Below are 24,383 nucleotides of genomic sequence, written 5' to 3' on the forward strand. Positions count from 1 at the left end.
TGTGTTAATTTTTTAAATAACCCTTGGGTTAATACAAATTTTAGTCCCTCAAATTTGGACCCAATTTGGTATTGGTCCTTGAAATTTAAAACGTGTAGTATTGGTCCCTGAAATTATGTTCGTTTCAGACCGTTGGTCCCTGGCATCTTAGCACCGTTAAATTCTACTGACGTGGCGTTAACACCGTTAAACTGATGAGTTGGCATATGACCTGGACATGATATTGATCCCTCAAATTTGGGACCATTTTGGTATTGGTCCCTGAAATTTAAAACTGATGGTATTGGTCCCTCAAATTATATCTGTTTCTAGCATTTGGTCCCTGATAGCTTTAGGCCCTCCTCTTTTTATCTGTTCCTGTAGAACCCTCTACTTTGCTGTCAGCGGCTCTGGTGGCTTGCTGGTTGTGCCTGCCTTTTTGTTGGAGTTGCTAGTGAGGTTCTTGTTGCTTTTTCTCAAGCTTCTTACTCTGGTAATGGGCTTCTCTTTTTTCTTGGGAGGTTCATCATCGTCTGTACTAGAAGAAGATGACTTCAATGGGAGTGGTTTTGTATCTGAAGCCGGCTTCTTCTTCTCATGAACTGTTAAGTCACCTTTTTGCCCAAAGGTAGCAGATGAGGTAGAAGGTTTAGCTGAGAATGCAATGCGTTTCCTCCACAATAATATAAGAGCAGAAACTCTATGTTTTGACAAAAGTGAATCCCAGATTGCATAGATTCTCTTTGACCATAGCCTTCCATTGCTCATGCCACATCATCAAGTTTTAGTTGCCAAGTCAAATGCCATATCATAGGTTAACAAAGTTAGAGCCAACTCAGACAAATTTGATGGCGTAAAGCTATCAAGAACCAACGGCCAGAAACAGATATAATTTGAGGGACTAATACCATCTATTTTAAATTTCAGGGACCAATACCAAAATGGCCTCAAATTTGAGGGACCAATACCATGTCCAGGTCATATGCCACATATATGCCAACTCATCGGTTAATAGTGTTAACGCCACGTCAGCAAAATTTAACGGTGCCAAGATGTCAGGGACTAACGGTCTGAAACGGATATAATTTCATGGACCAATACCTCACGTTTTAAATTTCAGGGACCAATACCAAATTGGGTCCAAATTTGAGGGACCAAAATTTGTATTAACCCATAACCCTTTAATTATTTATATTAGAATACTACTAATTCATGGATATAAACTTCTCTTTAATATATGTAATAACAAGAATACTTTAAAAATTTTTGAATATTAGAAGCAAAATATTAAACATACTCCTCCTATTTTAAATGTAAAACTCATCTTATAATATAGATTACACTATAAAATAAGTTTTACATTTAGAATTGGAGGAGTATAATGGTCAAATCAAATAATTTTTGGTTTGGGATGAGGGCAGCTGAATACAGAAATTAAAAAAATAAATTAACTTGAGTTATTTATAAAAAAAATGTGTTAATTTTTTAAATAAGCCTTTAATTATTTATATTAGAATACTACTAATTCATGGATATAAACTTCCCTTTAATATATCTAATAACAAGAAGAGTTTAAAAAATCATTAATATTAGAAATAAAACAGACTAAGATTCTTATTTATAAGTTAAATAATTTTTTCAATTAGTGATTGTATTTAAGATTGGAAAAAAAATAATATTTACTTTGGAGTTCTCAAATTCGCAAAAAAGTCTTTATCTCTCAGAAGAAATTAACTTATGAGAGACACTTCAAATGTGACATTCATTTTAATTGGAAGAAACTAATAAAACCTTACTGAAATGATACGTGGATCCGAGTAATAGGATACGTTGATTTTTTTTGTGAAATCGTCATATACGCTACATGGAAAGTGGTATGGTATATGGTTGGTCTTGGATATTCTTATCCCGTTTTATACTTGCGATGTGAACAGGGAAAAACCTAAGAATTATTTTTAAGGTTTCAGTCTTTTAACTTTTGGCAATATCTCATGAATAATTTAATTTATTAGTGTGTATTGTATATTCCCTTTGATTCTAAATATAAAGTTTAGTTCATAGTGTAATTTACACTATAAATTAAGTTTTATATTTTATGACTGGAGATAATATACAGTACCATACTAAGCTGTAAAAACTCTTTTAATCTAATTTTTTTCATCCAATCTAAACTATCATAAATAGGTAATGAATCATATTTACTCATGTTTTTAGAGTAAATTATAAAGATCAATAAAACTCATTTAGTATTTTTAGAATCATTTTTGTCATCCAAATTCACGCACTCATCATATCCTCAAAGGTTGACTTAATTAAGAGGGTGCGTAATGTTAATTGAGCCAAATGGCTCCTACTAAACTAAAATTAAAATGAGTATTAAATCAGTATTTTCTCCAAATTATTTTTATAATACAAAACATCAAATCACACTCGGAAAATGGAAGCGGAAGGAGCATATATTGTTACCGTTCAGATAAATTAGAGGAAGAAGAGGGAAGTGGAGGGGTGCGCGCGTCTCTCTCTATATATAAAGGCAGAACGCAACAAACAATGAATATTGAGCCTCGCGGGAAATCACTAGAAATCACGCACTACCATCAACTCTATACTCTCATCAATTTTACATACTAGCTAGATACTGCTCTTCTGACTCCTTTTTCTGCAGTTGAAAATCAAACTGCGCATTACACATCTCACCAAAACCAAAAACTACTGTTAATTTCGAGTTATATAGGTGGTTGCTGCATGATGAACAGCCCAACAGATCATCAAGAGAAGGGGCAGTTAGTGGCGAAGAGAAGAAAATACACCAACACAGAAGCTTCCAGAGCTCCAAGGCGACGATTCTGCAGCAGCAGCAACAAGAAGAATGAAGGAGGAGGGGTGTCGACGACGTTGAAGTTGTACGAAGATCCATGGAAGATCAAGAAGACCCTGACGGAGAGCGACCTGGGAATCTCGAGCCGTCTGCTGCTGGCCACAGATTTGGTGAAGAGCCAGATCCTTCCTATGCTCGGGCTCGATCATGCACGAGCCGCCGACTCCGACGAAGGCACCTCCGTTAGTGTTTGGGACTTGGATTCCAAATCCATGCACCACCTCGTCCTCAAGCGGTGGCCTTCCTCGAAGAGCTATGTTTTCATTGGCAAGTGGAACCAGGATTTCGTCAGGAGGAGGGAGCTCAAGAAAGGGGACGAGATTGGGTTTCAGTGGGATCCTTATAACTCCCTTTTCAACTTCTGCGTTCTTAAACGGGCTTAAAATGAATTAATCTGCGCCATATACACAAGTACTATCAGTTTCTGTGACTCTGTTCAATTCCCCAATGTTACGTCTACGTTACGTACAATAATAGTACTGATAGATGTTGCAATAAGTTGATGCTCAGATCTGTACCGTGTAATTCAGAAATAATTACTACCTTCAACTCTTAATATAAGATTTTGTTTGATTTTTATTTTGATCTTAAATATAAGATCTCAATCCAATTTATTTCTCATATTTATGTATTTTTTTTAAGGTAATCCTTCTAATAATAATAGTTTTAGCCAATACACTTGATTAGTAAGGATATTTTAGGAAAGATAATATCTATTTATTACAAATAACTAACTTAACTTATTTTTTTAATATATTTAAATTAGTTAACTAGCTTTTATATTTAGAACATGAGGTAGAATAATATAAGTTAATAGCGTAGTTTTTTATTTGATGATCTTGCTGGCTAGAGGGGTTTTGAACAACGATCGACCCTAGCTAGCTAGATGATGAAATCTTTGTCAGGCAAGACCATTGGCTCGTCGAGAATAGAATCTTGATATAGACTCAGTGGTTAACAGCCGAAAGGTCGCAGGCGAAACCGGTAGAATTTCGAAATAGACGTGTAAATAAATTACGTAAAATTAAGTATGGTCTCACTGCTGTTTAATTAATTTCTCAAAGAGGATATGACAAACCAAGTGGTGGAGATAGAGGGCTGCAGCGGCTGATGGCAATTCTTGGAACAGTAAACTTTGAGTTTGCTAGAGTCTTCACATTTGAATTGACCAAAATCGAAGGAAATGGGAAGTTACATTTTAAGACTCTTACCATTGTTTTTATCTAAACCAAGTCTTCCCTTTTTTTTTTCCTACTTATGTAGTTCAAATATGCCCTAAGTTATTTGAGTACAGTAGTCATTTTGGACACACCCACCCACCATCTTTTCGTCTAGGATTGAAATTCATTGTCGTACCCCGTTATTTGCCCGATCTGTTTCTGTAGTTAGTGAACTTAGCTGATCAGTTCATATATCATCGTTATTCAGTTATCCTTATATTCTTCGGTAAGTCTGCAAATAATGAAAATATGCATGGCAAAAAGAAATATATCGAATGATTTAGAAGATGTAGGGTGCCCGTTGTAAACGTAAAGTATTCATCAACGATGTGCCATGTGTCCATTTGATTTATTTGTTTATATTTGTTTTTATATATATATATATATATATTACTTTTATTTTGGCGTTAAGATTTTGCTAACATAGTCTCAAGCCCTCATGAAGAAAAAGAAGAGCGATCGGCAGCCAAGAGGAAAGAGACGAGAGAGAAAAGAGGATTAGATAAGAATTTTTTTCACGGTGAAAAGTTTGACATATTGCATTGTTCTGATGGTCATAACATCTACGAATCAAAAAATTGAACCCCCTTTGTGAACGGAGATACGCTAAGCAAGGGCAGAAGCCAATGACAAAGAAGAAGTTGATACGAAAAGTAAGAAGCAAATATTGAGGCTCACATAAACCTGTCACCATTTTCCCTTCTCCTCTCAATATCATCTGGGTTGATGTATATTTCAGTGGCAAGCATTTGAACAAAGGTCACAGTAACCCAAGAATCCAAAGTAGGAAGCTTTATGAGTGGAGATTTGTGATCGAGGAGAAGGGCCAATGGATAGACAGAAATAGATAACCCACGGCAGTGAATATGCATTATTTGTGAATCAAACCAAAAGGGTATTACGAGTAGTCCATTATATGGCTCTCCATGAAATTGAAATCCAGTTGTTGCATTCTGTGGTTCAGTTTGGTCAAAACTTATGAGTTACCTACGGTGGGATGTGGGAATGAGAGAATCCAAATTGGTTTAATTATCTGTACATCGCATCAACCTTAGCTTGTTTGTGGAAATTTATGTTGAATTACTTTCAACTTGAAGGTTGTTCTTTTAGTCTAAGGTAATTTTGACATACAAGTGAATATGTGTGTGTGTGTCAATAACTTGATATAAATAGTGACAAATTTTTATGATTTGGCCGGTTCTAAATAAATTGGTCAAATTAAAGGTATATTGGGGGATTATGGGACACATGCATCTCTTGAATAATGTGAATCATATAAAGCAATAGTAGTGGATAAGATAAAATGTGCCAATTAAATTAAAAGGGATGACACTTGAAGCCAGAATTACTTCTCTCCTACCAGAAATGGGAATTTTAAAGACGGGAGGGTATCAGGGAAATGAAGATGGAATATATGAGAGTATGGGTTTCCTCACTTTTGACACGTGTTGAGATACCTAAAGTGAAGAGACGAGGAAGGGATAAAATTATAGCTCAATTTTTTTCTGGAGCCTTCTCTTTCTCCTGTGGCTGTCACACCAATAAAATTCCCACTCTTCTTTTCCATCTGTTCAGATCATCAGATTCTCTTCCCTCCACTTTCTGCCTTTTCCTATTGGAATTTCCACCATGTATTAAAAGGGAAGAAAAACGTATAATTATTTATCTTGCAAAATGGCCTAATAATGAGTCTGTTTGGAATCACGATTAAAAATGTTTATAAACACATTTTATGTAAGTTGAGACAAGACTCTTCTTTATATTTATCTTGTATTACATAAATTATGATTGAAAAGCTATTTATAGACTATTTCAAATGGGCTTAATAATAGGAAGTTTTCCTTACCTTGCTAGCCACCTTTATCTTAAAAAAACTTTCTATCATCAATCCATTAAAAGAATTTCACCAAAAACCCCTTCACTCATCCTCGAATTGAAACCTGGTTTTGAGCTGTTGTAAACAAGACTGATCATTATTGTTTGAAAAAATATTACAAACTTTTATATTGGTTTGTGATACAATCTACGTAGAATGATAATTATTTTCTACCAAAATATTAATTAAAGAGCCTTTTGATCTATGTTAAAGGTTCTTTTTACACCAGTAAAACTTTGAGCGGCGAACTATACATTAAAGTTTTAAGAACTTCAGAACAAGAAAAAGGAAAAAATTTATAAATGTGCATGTATATCCACACCTATCATCACTTGAGGAAGAGAATATATAGAATTGATTGAACATGATTCTCCCATTCAATTTGCTGAGAGCTCAGTTTACTCCGCATCAAACCAAATTCTTAAAGTAACATGGAAAGATGTGCATACGTGGAAAGTTCAAGCCAGCCTAGCCACATTTTTATCAACTCCCAAAAAAAAAAAAGAGGATCATCCTCTTCAACGACTGAACATGCACGCATTTCCATACATTCGCACACTATAATTTCTCTCATTTACCCAAAAAAATTCCCCATCTGTCTAGCTCCTTTACTTAATGTTGAATTTCTGGATCAAATCAATCATTTTGCTAACGAAATATATGGAATAATATGTTTTCGTTTTGACAAACAAATAAGGAGATAACAATACAGTCTTCAATTTTGGATTAGCTTAAAATTAAAGAGGGTTGGACCAATTATGTGGGATTCAATTCGCCATCACTCCATACTTCAGTGATATTTTTGTCATCATTCGGACAATTTATCAAGTACAATATCCATAATTCAAGGATATCTTTTTCATTAGGACAATGTACCAAGTAACTAACGAGGATTGAGTCTAATAGAAGAAATTAGTTTCTTACAACATGGTGAATTAAGATTCAAAAATTTGTTAGGAGAGATGTCCATGTTTAGCACCTGAGTGCTTCAAATAGGATTGTCTTTAATAGGAGGACACTTATGCGTAACAAAAAATAAAGACAATGTACCAAGAAGAATATAATCTGAAATTGCTACCTAGAAGTTATAGTCAAAGAGCTTACATATTTATCCATAAAGGGAGATTTAAGATGAGTTGATGAGGGATTAACGAGTGAATTGAGGAAATAAGAAATCTCGAGAAGAGCGTGGTCCAAGGGGGATATAGACAAAGGGGGGCACAAGCCAATGACAATGGAGAAACTGATGCTTATCAAATTAAATTGACAAAAGATGCAAAGGGAGGGTTGAAGGGGGACTAGGATGCCAAAATGCTCTTAACCATAACTATGGAATCCTCTCTCATTATTCTGGGGGGTTCCTTTTATCTCTATACTACCCTATAAAGCTAAAAGCGCACCTCTTGCTTTTTCCTAAAGATCAACCCCTCCCGGATATGTCATGCCAACCTCCTTTCTCATCTTCTCTACTCTTCAATTCCTTGGTCTCTCTACACCACCCATTCCCGTTAAGATCAGTTTATTTTCTACGTACGATTTCCGCGGTTTATCTTCTCTTTCTCTCTATAAACTCATCTGGTCTTATTTATAAGTTACTTCCAACATATTTTACACAGATCAAGAAAAACCTTAAACTTCATTAACTCTCATTTAAAATTTAACAACTTTTCAATATTATCCCTATTTAATATGTATTATATTTTATGTAAATAAAGTCAGCATAATAATAAATGAAGGTGAAATTATATATCCATATAAAAAGTTTCTCTCAGTGCCTATAAATAGGACTAAAAAAGTCTTTTCTTTTTACCTTATAAATAGGACTAGAGGAATATATATATCATTCCGTACTCACCAAGGATATTATTTAGTATCATACTCAACTTTCTATCTTATTTTATTCCTCCATTTTTGTTGTTGTTGTTGTTTCCCATTCTACATTCCGTTTGCAATTTCTCTTTTAGGTTCACATTTATCTATGGGCATTGTCTATAGGCTTTAATGTGCATCTTTTATAAAGAAACTCTTGAATATATTTACATCAAGGAGGTGTGGAAAATGATTTCTCTTCTAATATGAAGTTGCAGCTGCAGTGGAAGCACAATGGAGAGAAACTTCACAGAAATTAAGTTTATGAGCAAATTTTAAATGCTAACGTCTAGTGATGAGCTTGAAAATGGGAGGAAAAAATAATGGGTCAGGAATTTGCAATCCGGCCAGCCCCATTCTTCGACTCGTAATTTTTTGTGTTATATATATATATATATATATATATATATATATTGTCTCTATTAAGCTTGATTTTATTCAATATGGGGTTTTCAGCATCAACTCAAGTCTATTGGACAACTTAACAAATCTGCCTCTCAAGCATGATTTTTACTCTATCATGCTACAAATACACAGTCTCTGCTTCCGCAGGCCGACTCCATTTTCGGCTTCAAATGTTTACGCAATGATGAGCTTTCAGTGATGTTTTTTTTTTTTTTTTAACATAGGTCCTGATTGAAATTAGGTTCTGATGTCACCTGTTGAGAATTGCATTAGCAAGAAATCTGAGAAAAGAATTGAAGAATTAGAAATTATAAAAAAGTGAAATAAGAGAAAATAATAGATGGCACACTTTAATGTCAGAAAATTGTCGCTATGAAGGAAAAAGTAAAATCACGAACAATGAATGAGAAATTTCACTATGAAAAATAGAATTTACAATGGCCATATCACATTGGATAAAGTTGGGTTTAATAATAGATCTCTAATAAAATGGAATAATATGTAAACTTGAGCTTTAAGGTTTTAAGTGTAATGTCCTCTCCTCCTGTTTATGAATTTCGCTCCTCGTTCTTAATAACTGGTAGGAGGGTCAAATTTTGCTTGATCCTCATATAAACACACGTTTGAAGCTCACATGCAACTGTACACGTTTGAAGTTAGAAAATGGCCCTGATCTTTGTTTTGCTTAGTAACTCGGTGTTAGTAATGCGGGGTGCTAATAAACTCCTATATAAGGAGAAGATTGTTAGGATGCGTAAGTATGTGAGATATCTAACTTTATCTGGTATGAGACTGCTCACATCAACTTAAATTCATTCACACGTAAACTAACCTAACAATTACCTAACAAATTCACCCGTCTAGCTAATTAAAACTCGGTAAAAAAAAGCTTATAAGTACTCCTTAATATATTGTAGCTGGGTTTTACATAGAAATTAGAAACTAGATCACATTCAATTAGATAAGCTGCCGCGGCTGAGATGTTCAATGGAGAGGCACGGCTTCATCTGAGGTTAAGTCTTGTCTCTTAACAAATCTGCCCTTAACTCTGGGTCGTTTCTCAGCGTAGGCTTTCCTGTAAGCATATCTGATTCTCTTCTCGAACTTTCTAGATTTCTTCTTCTCTCTGTATTTCTCCACTCCAGCTTTCCTGTTCATATGTCCAAAGTGGATTTGCATTGGAACTGAAGCACTTGGAAATGTCTCTGTTCCTTTGGGAAATCTGAACCCTGGCATGTCACACATCGTCCCACTTTGCAGCATTTGAGAACCCATACATGGAACAGCTACCTGATTTTCATTAAACCCAAACTTTAAGGGGGCAAAAAGAAAAGAACACGAGGATTAGTCATGGAACAAAACATGATGCGATCAATATCTCGTTCAAGTAAAAAACAAAGGCAGACATGTATTTCATCAAGGATCATGCTAAAAAATGGAAACCGCCGCATCAGGAACTTGAGTTTTGAAATTTTGCTAACTTCTGAAGGGGAAGATTCAAGTGCTTTTTTCTCTGGTAAAAAGAATTCAAGGTCTTCTAAGTACGGCCCACACAAACATTATAGAAAGCAGAACCAAACAAATGTACAGTCAACTTAAAATATAATCCCCTTAAATACCATGCCGTGTAAAGCACCAAAGGTCATTCGTGAAAACTCACCTTCTGAAGGTAGCATTTACAGGATGATTAATAATTCTCAAATTTAAGCTGAGCCACACAACGCTTTGGATGCATTATGCTCAGCAGAGAAGAGACATATTAGTCTCTAATCATATAAGCATGCTTCATAGTGAAAAAAGCTATCTCTGCTGTAATCAATCTAGATGCCGCCCACAAAACAAAAGTGAGAAGAATTTACACAACACAGTAATCAATCATCCTAGAACAACCCAAAAACATGCAGAAAATACACAGTGAACGCAGTTTCATACTGATGATCATCGAAATTTATAGTGATACTAATACGAATAATCATCTTACGCTCCGGCAATTCGAGGCGTAATTAGTGAAAGCCACTCTTGATGGTTTCTTCTCCACGTTGAAGTAAATATTTTGCTGGTGTTGTGGCTGCAATTGCTTAGGCTGAGCTGCAACCGATTGAACTGGCACAACACTGTCACTTTCTTTCATCTCTTCAGAGAAGCTATAAGCTTGCTTCCCCTGATCACGATCTTCCTGGAAATTTTTGAACTTTGTGGATGAATCACTCTCTTCAACAAGCCCCACGTAAGCATGGTGATCATCCTCTGCTACTCCGAACATAAAACCATCATCAACCTGGCTGTCTATAGTATCAGCAGAATCAAGCAGTAACCACGAATCAGCTTCTTGCTCGTCCACTTCCTTGCTACTTATGTTGTTTTTGACGACAACCTCGTAATTAGGCTGTTCATCGGGAGTTGCCACGTTGTCGTTGAGTATATGAGACAAGGGAGACACAGGGACCCTATTGTGTCGGCTAGCAATTGGATTGGCAGAGTGAATTTCAAAGTCACAGTCGACACACAGCGAAGCATCATCGGCCTTGCAGATGAAAGCCACCGGAGCGTTCTCACACGATCCGCAAAGTTTCACACGATTGTGGCACCAACAAGGAGACCCCATCGCGTGAATTTGTCCATCACAGGAAGAACAGAGGTACGCTGAATCGTTGTGACAGTAAAGCGTGGAAGCAGACAACCGGCAAGAATCACAGAGCCGTACCCAGTTACTGGGATGGCCACCGCCGTAGTCCATTTTCATCATTCTAAGCTAAAGCTGATTTTTTGGGGCAATGGGTATTTTTTTTTCCTGGTTCATGTATGAAGTGAGCAAGCAAGCTAGTGTAATATAGGTGAAAAAGATAGAGAAGAGAACCCGAAAAGCGCAAAGCGTTCGAGTTTTTTTGTGGTTGAGGGAGATTGATCTATGATCTTGTGGTTAGCTGTACTCTGGTGAGTGGGTGCGTGTTCCTCGCTTTTTGCTTTCGAATCTTTTGCAGCACACGGGGGGATTCAGTATTCATATTGTCAATCATGGTTTTCCACGACGATGATTCTTAATAAAACACCCATATCACAAAAAGGGACAGACACAGAGCATAAGGCAACCTTACTTAGTAGCAGTGTGAATGATGATGATGATGAATGAGGCGAACTCAGTCTCATGAGTGGGGGGGGGGGGGAGCTTGTGACTGATTGTTCATGTGGTGGAAATGACAAAATGTTCGGACTTGCAGATTCTGATTTTGACCTCGCACGTTGGACCATGGTATAAAGCAAATTCCATCACTTTGATGTTCTTGTCACAACCTCTAATGACGATGCTTCCTGCGACATTTTTCTGTGTCTTAACTGGTGCTTGTCTGTAACTAACCATAACACCAAATTGTCCCCAGATAAGCTCCACAAATGCGATGATCATCAAAAAGCGAAAAGCCCTTTAAGGGCTTTCATTTCTTTGTCTTCAATCTATCTAGTCGGCATCCACAGATGCTGTACGGAATGACCTAAAGATTTTTTCTTTATGCTTTTTTGTTTTACTATACTGGACGCTCTCTCACTCATTAGCCACTCTATTGCAGGTAGATTCTCTGCTACTCAATTATTTTCGCAGTTTTTTGGCCAAAAAAAAATTATTTTCGCAGTTGAATAACTATCAGGAGAAGCATTTATACTTTTTGGGTAATTAATATTATAGAAAGTTTTTCAACTTCTATCTACCTCGTTCTCTATATGTTTATCATCTTATTTTTTTTGGGCATAAAATTTTCTTTTGAAATTTGGAGGGGGGAAAAAAAGGATTTAGATAGCTGCCTAGCTAGTTCACAGCTGTAGTTTAAATTTTGATACGGGGCACTATTCTTATTGTAACCTAGGCTTATAATCTGGCGTTCAGTGATTCTCTGTTTTTTCGGCCAAACAGCGAGTCTCATGACTATTGTATTATTACTAGACAAAATTTCGATAAGAAAAATTCAGATATACTGTAATTAGTAAATTGCAAAGAGCCAAAAAAAAAAAAAAACACTTCAACACATAGATCTGCTGTGTGGCTTGGATTCAGGTGAAGCGTTAATGTGCTTTATGCTTGCAAGCTACGAGGAGACCTGATTCACCTGGCATCTTGTGGTCTTTTTCAGAAATACAATGAAGATGAACAATTCTACACCCGCATTCTGAACCTGATGCGTAATCATTACGTTCCTTTCATTTTTTTTTTGGAGTTACTTAGAATAGTTTATAAAGAGTTTTTAACTGTGATTTACGAAATACATGATAAATATATGATATAAATTGTGTCTTAACGTATAAATTCTGTCTTAACTTACGTGAAAATACTTCTTATCAAATACGGACACAAAAAAACTCTTGTTCTTTTTAAATAGACATTTTTTTTCATTTTATATAAGATATGAATAAACAGTATTAAATACTCTTTTCAATGCTTAATATAAAAATTATTTAATTAATTTAGGTGGAATAAAAAAATTAATTAATTATAACTAATATGACACAACTTTTTAAAATACTTTTATATAACAATATATTGCCAATCAGTTTATAAATGAGGTAACTCAATTTGTGGAAAAACATATAGGACAATAAATTAAAGTTTTATATTTAGAATTAAATTTAAATTCTTATGTTGGGGACTCAAGAGAGAGTACCATTTATGGCTTAAGAATACTCATATTGATTATAAATTTAATATTATATTAAAATATTTTTATTTCTCCTTGTTTCCAAGCGCAAGCAATAGCTTTATCGGTCTAATAGGCCATGTAGCCATGTTATCGAGAGCCATGTTACTACAGCAAAGAACAGCCACAATCATTAGCCTTGATCCACAGTCCACAGGCCACAGGCCACGGGCCACATAATGAGCACCACAAGTATGGGATCCAAGATAGAAGTGCAGGAACAATGACAACAGGGCAAATACATATTATATTCTTAATGTAAAATTATATTATAAAATGAGTTTTATATTTAAGATCGAAAGAGTATTAAGTATTACAAATCTACTAGGTAAGTAAAAATAAATTACATGAAATTTATGTTAATTCGTAAAAGACAACAGGAGATTGACCATTTCATAGATTACAGAGGAAAAAAAATATGTGAAATTTGACAAACAGTATATTAAAAAAAACCAACGCAGACTACCAAAACCACCACAAAAAATAAAAAATCGTTCAGGGTGTAAGGAACTGCTAATGCTAATGCTTCTAATCTAATATATCACTGCTGATAGAAACAGCACTCGAAATTTTCTCGATGGCTACAATATTCAAGGTTAACCATGCTCTGCTGGAACCTTCATATTTACTCAAGGAGAGAACTTTGCAATCAGCTTATCAACGTGGATAATGATATCATTTATCCGGGGCCTCACAGCGGCCTGAGGTTGAAGCATCCATGTCACAAACTGATGAAGAGCTTCTGGATATGGGGGCTTGGGTCCAGCTGGCCATTTGACCTGAGCATTTACAATGGCCAATTGCAGGCTTCCTCCAGATTCTCCAAGTGCGTATTCAAATGGAGATACGCCATACCTACAGAATAAGTCAGGCAACTATGAACAAACATACTAAACCAGCCAAAATATTGCAAGCAAAAAGGGGGGGAAATCCATTCCCACGATGAGGATAGTTATAATGGCATTGAGTCGCCTATAAAACTGGAGGTTGAACTCGTAAAAGAGAAAACAAAGCTGGATAAAAGAACATAACCGAAAATAAAAAGCCGTAGGTCTGCTTTCTGAAATATTAGTTTACACAAACAAACATGCCAGGATTAGGAGGGGCTGACATTGAATCTAATGGCCACTCCCTGTTCTTTCCTCATCATACAAACTATGCACACCCTAAACTCTTAACACATCTGTTAATCTCCAATATCTGAATGTTTATATGGACATCAAGGCTTCAGAATCAAAATGCAATGCATACACAAAAAGCTAAGCACATATGAAGCGATAAGACTAATGTTATTTTGTGGAATCAAGGCACAGACAATATAAATTAATGACACAAAAATTTAAAACATCATATTCAAAGAAGGATTAATCCTCACATTATCGCATACAATGTGCATCCCAGTGACCAAATATCAGTCCTTTCATCAATATCAGCATGGCTTGCGCAATCCCACAGCTCAGGAGCGCGGAAAGGAGCAGAGCAGTGTTCAGCTGCCCATTCCTATCAAGAAGTTAAAAATGTAACAATCAGCTGACAGAAAAATCCAATCCTGGTAACTGAAATGAAACTTTGGTCACATGAAACATCAACACCATATAATGAATAAAGTGATGAATGAAGCACCTGTAGCTGTAATGCCTCTTGTCGGGAGCGAATTTGCCTCTTGGCAGGTCGAGCACTGCCAAAATCCATCAATATGGCAAGAGGCGGCTGCCCTTTCCTATACGTTATCAGAACATTTCCAGGTTTGACATCATTATGTGCATATGGAGGATCTAGACCATGCATATGCTCCAGTCCTGCACAAAGCTGTTGAGTTGATTTCACCAGTTAAAAGGCTTAGTACATTTAAGCTATAGCTTTGTCAGCAGTATAAATCCTTCAAACGTAGATAAAAGAAAAGCAATTTATAACGTATGTTCTAAAAATGAACCAGTTATCAAAGATAAGAAACGGTTCATGGTTTACCGGCTCGACTTGTAAGTTTTCCTCATATATATTTCATTAAAAAAATAACAGGATACGTAATACGGGTATCATGTTTAAAAAAAAAAGGACGTATGTGTTATCAAATATGTAAGAGAAGCATAAATATTTTATAAATTAATTAAATATCTAACAATATGAAAATTAGCTGATTTTTGTTTCATAGTACTAGGATAACATTTAACGAATGCTGGCTTTCAACTAGTCTTTTTCTCTTGACGATTTTTAATTAGTTAGTTACATTCCAAGAATTTTCCTCTTTTTTCTTTTTTATTTGCATGTGTGTGTAACTAGTGCTTTTAAGTTTTCATCTTCACATTTTAGTTTTGAAAGGCTTCTCAACTAAATTGAGTCAATAGCTTATGTCTACATTTCTTCATCAGACCAAAAGTCCCGTCCTTTTATTATTCCAGGTTAATGGATAAACAGAGGGAGCGAGAGAGATAAAAAGAGGTGATGATGAGAAAGCAAGCAATGCATTTTTGGATCAGGACCATGTCATCTTGTCTTCTTTAAACAGTAACTCCACATTTTGTTTTCTCTTCTCTAAACCATCCATCTCTGCTCTAGCCCTCTTTTTCCTGTTCTGGCATTTTTCTAAAGTTTCAGCTATGGAATAGAACTCAGCAATGAAAAGAAGTGCTCAATGCTGGACTATAAATAAAAAAAGGGACATAGCACGCTTAGCTACTGGTACTTTAACCCTGACGTGTCAACCAGACCAAATAAGCTGCTCGTTTAGTGATTGAACGGACTGGCTTGGCTCTTAGAACCACGTAGGAAACTAAGACAGGCAATAGAAAACCAAATTTCTTCTATCTCATTGTTAATCTTTAGGTAACTAACCTATGTCACAGAAATTGCCAGATTGATATTATAAAAAAGAGCCGCCTTGATAGCCAGACTGTTGGCAAGTTATTATTTTTAGTTGCTAGATTGATATTTAAAAACACAACCCCACACACACATAAAAAGGAGTGAACTGGGGAACAAAACAGATGATCTTTTTACCTGCCGAAATATTTGAAGAACATCAGAGGTAGAATAGAACTCCTTCTTGGCTTTCATTGTTTTGGCATTGTCTAGCAACGTTCCATCCAAGTGAACCGGAAATAGCAAGTATGCTTCATGGTTCCACGATGTTTCTTGGGTAGGCTGTCAGCAAAAATCACATCTTAAAAACATAAGCGTAGTCAAAAGAACAGGGAAGGAATGAAATAAACCTAATGCAGCAAGGAATTAACACAATGTTACACATCCCAGCACTAAGAATATATCTTCGATTTTTATGAGCCCCACTGTAACAGCATAAGTATTTTTCAAATTAGAAAACCTAGAGAATATCCATGCCACACCTCATAGCTGCATAATTCCCAATCAAGCGTTAAAAAACTAGGTCCTCAGCAATATAAGATAGAGGTGCTGCTATACAAGGCTCTAAAATTAGTATTGATATTTTCATAAGCCATGAGACCAGCACCATGGACCTTCTTATAGAATTTATCAAACTGTTGTATAGGAGCCTAGCACCACTGTTGGCTGCAATTAATTACATTACCCTATAAAATTTGTTTAGATGAAAATTACCTTAACAGAGATGATTGCATGATCAAGAAGTGGGAGCAGATTTCGATGACTAAACAGCGATGAGACACGGATCTCCTCCCTCACCAACTCCAGCTGTTCACCATTCTGAATGAGGATCTTTTTCATAGCATAAGTTCCATCCTCTGCAGAAAGGAAGACCATAGCGAAGTTCATAATTCGTAATTATATAGAAAGTCATAACTGCAGACAAACAACCACGAAAATTTAAACTTACAAATCACCACCATCACAGCGAGAAACTTACAAATTCGTAATTATTTATCAAAATTTTTTATTCATAATTCATGACGGGATAGTTGTCGTCCCCATTCTATCAAAAACACATTACTTCGCCGCATAATCACTAGACGCTAACTAGCACACAACAAGAAAGAAGCAAGCACACAGATCTCATTCAATAGTAAACACGTCTATCGTGCCCGAAGACCAGATGGACTTAAAGTTCATAAAATTTTTTATCCAAGCTCAAAAATCAGAAATCGCATACAACAATCTAAATCTAAATCTCTAATGAATTCAGTTTAGATAGGAAGGAGGGGTACTCTAATGAATTTAGTATTAAGAAGCTCCGATCAATATTGATCAGGTTGGAATACGCGACAAAATCTAAATCTCTATATACCTTTATTTCTATTATATTTCTCCCTGACTCGGGAATATAGGAAATTACTATCAGATTCCAATAGGAATAACGCAGATCACAAAGTGATGCACATTTTATACAGTAAGGCGCAAAGAATGCTTCGGCCTAAGAAGGAGAACAAACGAACCAGAGACATGAGAGGAGTCTTTGAGCTTCTTAGAGAGACCACTGCCAGCAGAGGCGGGAGAGGAGTCAGCGACCACCTCCTTAACCAAATAGACGAAGGCGAACCCACCTTCCCCAAGCTGCCTGACGATTCGGAATCGGTTGTCATTGATCCAGACATCCCCTCCTCCATTAACGGCGTCGTAGAGAGCATTCAACCCGGAAAACGAGCACCCATCTCTTTCTTCTACTTCCACTGCTTCTACAAGTGCATGCAGATCCCCAAATCCCTCCTTTTGTCTCACCCTTTCAGCCAAACTTCCGGTGCAAAGAAATGAAAACAGGAGTCCAAGAAGGAATTTGGAATCCGGGAACCTGATTTCACCACAATTGAGTAACCGGAATGATTTTTATTACCCTCCCTTGACTCTGTTGTATAAGTATTCAATCCCCGGATCTCTCCAATTTCAACCAGAGTACCAAACCAAGCACATTTTTTTTATTTTGGCACTGAGGCACTCGCTCGTTGATTTGCAGACTCCCGTGTAAGTCAAATCAAATCAAGGGTTTGATTCGCACGCTCCCGTATAAGTCAAATCAATCAAGGGCACATGATGATAAATTTTCCCCCATTCTAACGTTATTATTTTAAGAGTTGAAAAACAAAAAAATTAGGTCCATGCACACGATTTTTTCTTGGTACGTTGCCTTCTTCGCGAGACCAAAGGGAGGAAAAAAATAGTACTCGTATTTGGTTATAATACTGCAATAGTAACTTGTTTTAATATGCATTTTTTAAAAAATCTGAATATTATGCTTTTGATTTTTGTCGGTGGAAAAGAGAATGCATACTGATTTCGGGCTCCTTTATTACCGTTTCTTTTAATGATTTTTCTTTCAAGTAAAAAAAATTGATTTTTTTTAATAAGAAAAGAATTATTTTAAAAGTCTGATGCAGTAAATAGATAATGCAGCAATTTTTAACAAGCGCGAGAATGATGGGCGGCAGAACTAGAGTCTCATTCTTAAGTCCGAAATTCTGTTTAGGGCCTTCCACGTGTCTTGTAAGCCAGATTTATAACAGAATCGCATGCCCCGATCTTTCAAGTCCTAACAGGTTGAAGGGCGTCAAGCCGTCAACTGAAAGATCCAACAAGTTCTTTACTCTTACTCGAAAGGTTCGCTTCTCGTGTTTTCTAGTTGCCTCAGTCCATTCTCTGCTGTTAACAAATGATCGCTGGATAATCACTCTCATCAAAATTTTAATTTTATTATTTTGTTGTGGGTGGCCGTACCTCCAGTTTTCATTGCTTAGCTGTTGATTTTTGTCCAGACTTCGCAGTACAATTTGATATTCGCCGAGAGCGTATATTAATTTGTAAGTTTATCACGGTGTTCCTCTCTGTTACAGTTCCTCAGGCTTTATCCTGTACATTATTTTTTTGTTCCTGGTTTATATCGCGTGGGATGGAGTTGCTCTATATATTTCTACTTCCTTGTTTTCGATTTAAATTACAATTCCTCTTAAACTTCTTTTCTTTCTGTTTTGCTGTGTGAAATTTTTTGGATTTCTGCATAATTTCTTTTTGTGGACATATTCTTTGATGTAGTGGAACAGTAACTGTTTTCGCTAATGTAGGATGGCAGAAGCTAGTCTTTAATGTTTCATATGAGTTGAAGTTGCTGATATCCATTAGAATGATATTATCAGTCAATGGCTGCATATCCAGTAAATTTTACATGCAAAAGTCAAATGTGTTCACTGTTGTTTCTATAGGATATGTTTCTTTTCTTTCCTTTTTCCTTTCTTTTTCATTTTTATGAATAAGTGGTAATATATGTTTCAAAGGTGAGTTATATACTACGTCATGATTCTATGTGCAGTTTATGCAGTTTGACGTCATTCAATTTGTTGTAATGTTGTTTGCATATCTTAATTTGACACTTTCATTCCCAGGTCCTTTTTGGTTGCCTATAACGTGGACATCCCTACTTTCCTTAATGGCACCACAAGATACTGCTTCTGGTGTTGAAATACCCCAGAGAACTTCTGGTCTACTGCGGGATCAGGTTCAGCTAATAAAAAGAAAGGATTCTGATCGCTATGAAATTGTCTCCATCCCAGATTCTCTCTCATTTGAGAAAGGCTTCTTCATAGTTATTCGTGCATGCCAATTGCTGGCTCAAAAGAATGATGGGATAATATTAGTAGGAGTCGCTGGACCCTCTGGAGCTGGGAAGACTGTTTTCACTGAGAAGGTCCTCAGCTTCATGCCAAGCGTTGCTGTCATAACAATGGACGACTATAATGATTCTAGTCGAATCATAGATGGCAACTTTGATGGTAAGTTTTATTCTCATCAATTGCATTAAGTCCATGACATGATTCAATTGGTTTCATTGATCTGGGAAGACGTTCTTGTTTCTCGTTTATTGGCATGCTCAGAATTTATTTTGCCCATTCATTATCAAGAACTTCTCCCAGTCGTTCATCTTTCTTGTGAACTTCCTAGAAATAGGACAGATTCAATGCAATCCAGACTTCTAATGTCGTGATTCTTGAAAACAGACCCTCGGCTGACAGATTATGATACATTGCTCGAAAATATACGGGGTCTCAAAGCTGGCAAGCCAGTTCAGGTTCCAATATATGATTTCAAGTCTAGCTCTCGCATAGGCTACAGGTTGTGTGCCTTTCCACATATATATTTTTTTTTTGGGGGGATATGAAAAAGCTTGTTTTGTGGCTGTAGCAAAAACTATGCCTCATAGTGAAGAATCTGAAAATAGTGCGTGCGCAGAGAATGTAATAGCAATTCATGCTAACTGTTGATTGAAGTTATTACTATATCTGCTGGCCTTACATGGTGAAAACACTACAGTGTCTGGTTATCTGAAGATAGTAGTTCTAATAGTTCACAGGAACATGGCACTACAACATTTACACACTATCTCTCTGGTCAAATTCTTAAAGACACGCATATGAAATGCATGTGCACTTCCATGCACATGACTCTCCAACAGCCTCAAACACTGATATAGACATGCATAGAAAACACATATATGGTCTACATATGGATGTTGATTATGTTGGGAGGGAGTATGGTGCAGGCTATTTAAGTTTTGATGCACATAAAGTACATATAGATAGTATCCTATTATTTCAGCTTCAATTCAGTAACATATTTACTATTCATTTCTCAACTTCCTTTTGTACCATTTTTCTTGCAGGACGGTTGAAGTCCCTAGCTCCCGTATCGTCATAATAGAAGGCATCTATGCCTTGAGTGAAAAGTTACGTCCTTTGCTGGATCTTCGGGTGTCTGTCACTGGAGGAGTACACTTCGACCTTGTCAAGCGGGTCTTGCGGGATATTCAACGTGCTGGTCAAGAGCCTGAAGAAATAATTCAACAAATTTCTGAAACGGTTTTTCCCTGATCCCACGCTAGATTTTCCCTTTTCTTGAAATAATTGACTATAAAAGGGATCAGCTTTAATTGTAACCTGTTACGTTGTTTCTTGTGCAGGTATACCCGATGTATAAAGCCTTTATTGAGCCAGATCTCCAAACAGCACATATTAAAATCATAAACAAGTTTAATCCATTCTCTGGATTCCAGAATCCCACCTACATATTGAAGGTGATCCTCTTGTCTTTTGTCATGATTTACATTCAACAAGTGCTTTCTTCGTGATTTATTATTAAGTAATTTTCATTGATTCTGATGTTGTAGTCAGCAAAGGCTGTGACAGAGGATCAAATCAAAGCCGTTATTGCTGCAGAGCATACTGAAACCAGGGAGGAAACGTATGACATATATCTTCTACCACCTGGGGAAGATCCTGAAGCATGTCAATCATACTTGAGGATGAGAAACCGGGATGGAAAGTACAATCTTATGTTTGAGGTTAGGTGATTAAACAACTCTTTTTGGATAGGTATTGATTTTTTCTTTTTGGAGAAAATGTATAATGAGCAATAATTTTATGGGATTGTTTCAGTAGGATTTTGTTTCATGATAAACAATTTCTATCTTTGATCAAGGAGCGAAGTATCTTGTACAAGAATTGAAATTATTTTCTGTATCAAAATTCAGAAGCGCATTCTATATGCTCCTGAGCTTTTCCCAAACTCTGCTAAAATATGGTTTTTTCCTTGTTTTCAGGAATGGGTTACAGACAGTCCATTCATAATATCTCCTAGAATTACTTTTGAGGTTAGTGTACGCCTTCTGGGAGGGCTGATGGCCTTGGGGTACACAATTGCGGCTATCCTGAAAAGAAACAGCCATATCTTTCATGATGACAAAGTCTCCATAAAAACTGATTGGTTGGAACAACTAAATCGCCTATATGTTCAGGTGTAGTAGCATATCATTCAGAATTTTCTTGCTTTGCTTACGTGGGTTGATAATGCGAGAGTCTGCCTTTTTTTTTTTTTTAAATGAACTGAACATTTTATTTATAAAATTGTAGGATGACTGTAATTAATCATGAAATCTGTCTGAAGTCATCGAAGGTATCATTCAAAGAATTCGGAACCTCTATATTCACAATAGTCAATGCATATGGGGAGATAGAGAAATAGAGATGATTGTTGTAAAAATGAAATATAAACCTCATACATAATCACATTCTTTGGTGTCACTTTCTCTATAAATGTACGATTGCATTAATGTCGAGGATCCAATTTGCATTCAAAGATGCCTTTTCTTGATTTGCTATGCTAATCATATAACCGGTCTGCTGATAGGGTACAGTAAATTTTCCAATACTTGCTGAGGACCCGATCAATGTCCTGACATACAATTCTGCTTTTACGATTGTCTTATTGATGTCTATCCCTCAGTGATTTCTCCTGCATGCTGGAAAAAATTTACAACAAATGTTGTGCTTGTTGATTTTTGTCTTCTGTCTCTTGGCAATCAAGGCCCATGCCATGGTTGTAGGCATTATTTATCTTAGGTCCAGGCACTTGAAACTTTGGGCTTTGCTTGGACCAGATTCCCAGATTCATTTCTATTTAATTTTTTTCACTATTTTATGCTCAAATATTTGCTTCATTTTGTGATAAAGGTGCAAGGGAGAGATAGAAACTATGTTAAATCTGTGGCTGAGAAGCTGGAGTTGGATGGTTCTTATGTTCCTCGCACCTACATTGAACAAATTCAGCTGGAGAAGCTTATAAATGATGTGATGGTATGACCTCTTCGATAAATTTACTTGTGCTTCACGTATTTGTATACTAATTTGGTCAAAGTGCAGGCATTGCCAGATGATCTGAAGACCAAACTCAGTCTAGACGATGATGTGGTTTTGAGCCCCAAAGAAGCCCTTTCCAGAGCTTCTGCAGATAGGAGAATGAAGTACCTAAATCGGTACGTTTTAATTATCTTAGAAACCGGTGATATGCCTCCCGCTTTCTTTCATGATAAGAAGATCAAGTTCTGACTTCAATTGAAATTGAAAATAGAGAGTAAAACCTTATGATGTTTTCCCATGTGTGTTTCTTGCAGCAATTTCTCCCACTCATTTTCAAGTCAAAGAGACAAGAGTCTATCTAAGTTGACTAGATTAGCTATAAATAACCGAAGATTTGATGGACGTGCTCTAGAATCACCTGCAGCAATCGCAAACCAAGTAAGATATATCGCTTTCAGAAGTCATACCCTGGCAATCATTTTGGCTTCTGCATTCATCAAAGCGCAAAGAGACATAACCTACTGTATCTCTTTGTGGATTTCATGGGGGAAAAGTAGCTGAATTAGTTGCTAGAAAGGGTGAAAGGGATAACATCGAAAACGTAATATGCAATTGTACTGCAAATTGGAAAAAACATAAATGAAAGGAATATTCAATTTTAGTGGAAGTCTATTCATGTATTTGTTTGGCATAGAGGGGTGGCAAGAATTGATAGCTGTCTGCACGGGTAGAAGTTCCTTCTGTTTTTTTTTTTTTTTCACCCAGCTAATTGATTCAATTAATCTCACTCATGATTTCTTTTCGGTCCAGGGAGTCATTACACAACTTTCTGATCAAATTTCTACGTTAAATGAGAGAATGGATGAGTTCACATCCCGTATTGAAGAGCTGAATTCTAAATTTGCAAACAGAAAAGTATCCGCCAGTCAGCAGAACTTGGCTTTACAGGCTGAAGCTTGCAATGGCTCGGGACCCACTTCCCTCTTCCTTACTGGGTTGGGTAATGGTTCGTTGCTGCCTAATTCTTCATCATCTTCCCAACTGGCGAGGGAGTCCCCACTGATGGAAGAGGTAAGTCCCTTCCTTTTTTTTTTCTGGGACAGTTTTAGTTGACTTTTCTCTTCGCCTTCATCCCAAGTAATTGGATATATTTACTGTTCAAAACCCGATTATGTTTAGATGTTTGCATTATGGGTTGGATAATGCTAGTGAAAATGCACACTCAACAGTCACACTCCAACTCGTTTTCATCAGGTTGTACTTATTGCACGAGGACAACGTCAAATCATGCATCAACTAGATAGTCTGAGCAATCTTTTGCATGAATATTGCGGAGAAAGAGCACGTCTAGGAAGGGTAAACCAAGCAAGTAGGATGCCTGATGTTGACTTCGCCATCCCGCTTTTTCTGACCGTGGCAATTGGAGCTGCTGGCGTCTTTTTGTTCAAGGGCTTTACATCCCATAAATAACATGTCCTTCTGCGAAACAATTTGTGAACACCATCGCCCTTTCCTGGAGTTTTGCTGGACAATTGACCGGACATTAGTGACAAGAGGCAAACATTAATTCCAACCTTATATGAAGTAATATCGGATGGCCAATGGCCAGTAGAATTTGAATGATGTGTGCTTTTCCAATACAAGCATATGTACATCTGCTTTCCCGTCCCACCATACCAATATCCTTGGTGGGAATGCTGAGCTGACTATAACTTGTAGCCTTTTGTTGTTATTATATATCATGCAGATTGGAAAGGCCATCGGATGTAATGGAAAGCAGCTTGATTTCTCTGGCTTGCTTTTCACTGTAAATTATTACGGCTTACGTTTCGTTGTAAATTTTGTTGTTAGACTGAAGCAGGGAAAGTATAGGTCTTTAACGCAACAATTATCTGGCAATTTCACTGTTTTCTCACCTCTTAACTATCT

General features: G+C 36.5%; 4 protein-coding genes across 6 annotated transcripts; 2 read left to right on the plus strand and 2 right to left on the minus strand.

Moving 5' to 3' along the window:
• The first annotated feature begins 2,589 nt into the window (after positions 1–2,589).
• Positions 2,590–3,390, plus strand: LOC114713293 (B3 domain-containing protein At2g33720-like). Its single transcript, XM_028897902.1, has one exon. It carries the CDS (start codon positions 2,725–2,727, stop codon positions 3,238–3,240), a length of 516 nt encoding a protein of 171 aa, XP_028753735.1. The 5' UTR covers positions 2,590–2,724; the 3' UTR covers positions 3,241–3,390.
• Positions 3,391–8,978: 5,588 nt separating this feature from the next.
• On the minus strand, positions 8,979–11,033 carry LOC114713339 (zinc finger protein CONSTANS-LIKE 1). 2 transcript variants are annotated; one of them, XM_028897964.1, is made up of 2 exons: positions 10,209–11,033; positions 8,979–9,517 (listed from the first exon to the last, which is right to left on the minus strand). In XM_028897964.1, exons 1-2 carry the CDS (start codon positions 10,971–10,973, stop codon positions 9,212–9,214), a joined length of 1,071 nt encoding a protein of 356 aa, XP_028753797.1. In that variant the 5' UTR covers positions 10,974–11,033; the 3' UTR covers positions 8,979–9,211. The 2 variants fall into 2 exon arrangements, with proteins under 2 accessions (XP_028753797.1, XP_028753796.1); XM_028897963.1 differs by having other exon boundaries at positions 8,979–9,538.
• A 2,182-nt stretch (positions 11,034–13,215) lies between these two features.
• Positions 13,216–17,745, minus strand: LOC114713320 (probable serine/threonine-protein kinase DDB_G0291350). The gene is made up of 7 exons (XM_028897935.1): positions 17,732–17,745; positions 17,274–17,626; positions 16,483–16,625; positions 15,907–16,050; positions 14,533–14,718; positions 14,285–14,409; positions 13,216–13,764 (listed from the first exon to the last, which is right to left on the minus strand). Exons 1-7 carry the CDS (start codon positions 17,743–17,745, stop codon positions 13,539–13,541), a joined length of 1,191 nt encoding a protein of 396 aa, XP_028753768.1. The 3' UTR covers positions 13,216–13,538.
• A 598-nt stretch (positions 17,746–18,343) lies between these two features.
• On the plus strand, positions 18,344–24,251 carry LOC114713321 (inorganic pyrophosphatase TTM1). Of its 2 annotated transcripts, none has more exons than XM_028897937.1 (12): positions 18,344–18,429; positions 19,209–19,595; positions 19,821–19,935; positions 20,483–20,678; positions 20,780–20,893; positions 20,987–21,160; positions 21,419–21,613; positions 22,329–22,451; positions 22,518–22,630; positions 22,769–22,892; positions 23,265–23,525; positions 23,709–24,251. In XM_028897937.1, exons 2-12 carry the CDS (start codon positions 19,253–19,255, stop codon positions 23,922–23,924), a joined length of 1,974 nt encoding a protein of 657 aa, XP_028753770.1. In that variant the 5' UTR covers positions 18,344–18,429; positions 19,209–19,252; the 3' UTR covers positions 23,925–24,251. The 2 variants fall into 2 exon arrangements, with proteins under 2 accessions (XP_028753770.1, XP_028753769.1); XM_028897936.1 differs by lacking the exon at positions 18,344–18,429 and adding an exon at positions 18,476–18,629.
• The last annotated feature ends 132 nt before the right edge of the window (positions 24,252–24,383 follow it).

Source organism: Neltuma alba, unplaced genomic scaffold (assembly GCF_004799145.2).
Source record: "Neltuma alba isolate B1F8T4 unplaced genomic scaffold, ASM479914v2 tig00011422_pilon, whole genome shotgun sequence".
Taxonomy (NCBI): Eukaryota; Viridiplantae; Streptophyta; class Magnoliopsida; order Fabales; family Fabaceae; genus Neltuma; species Neltuma alba.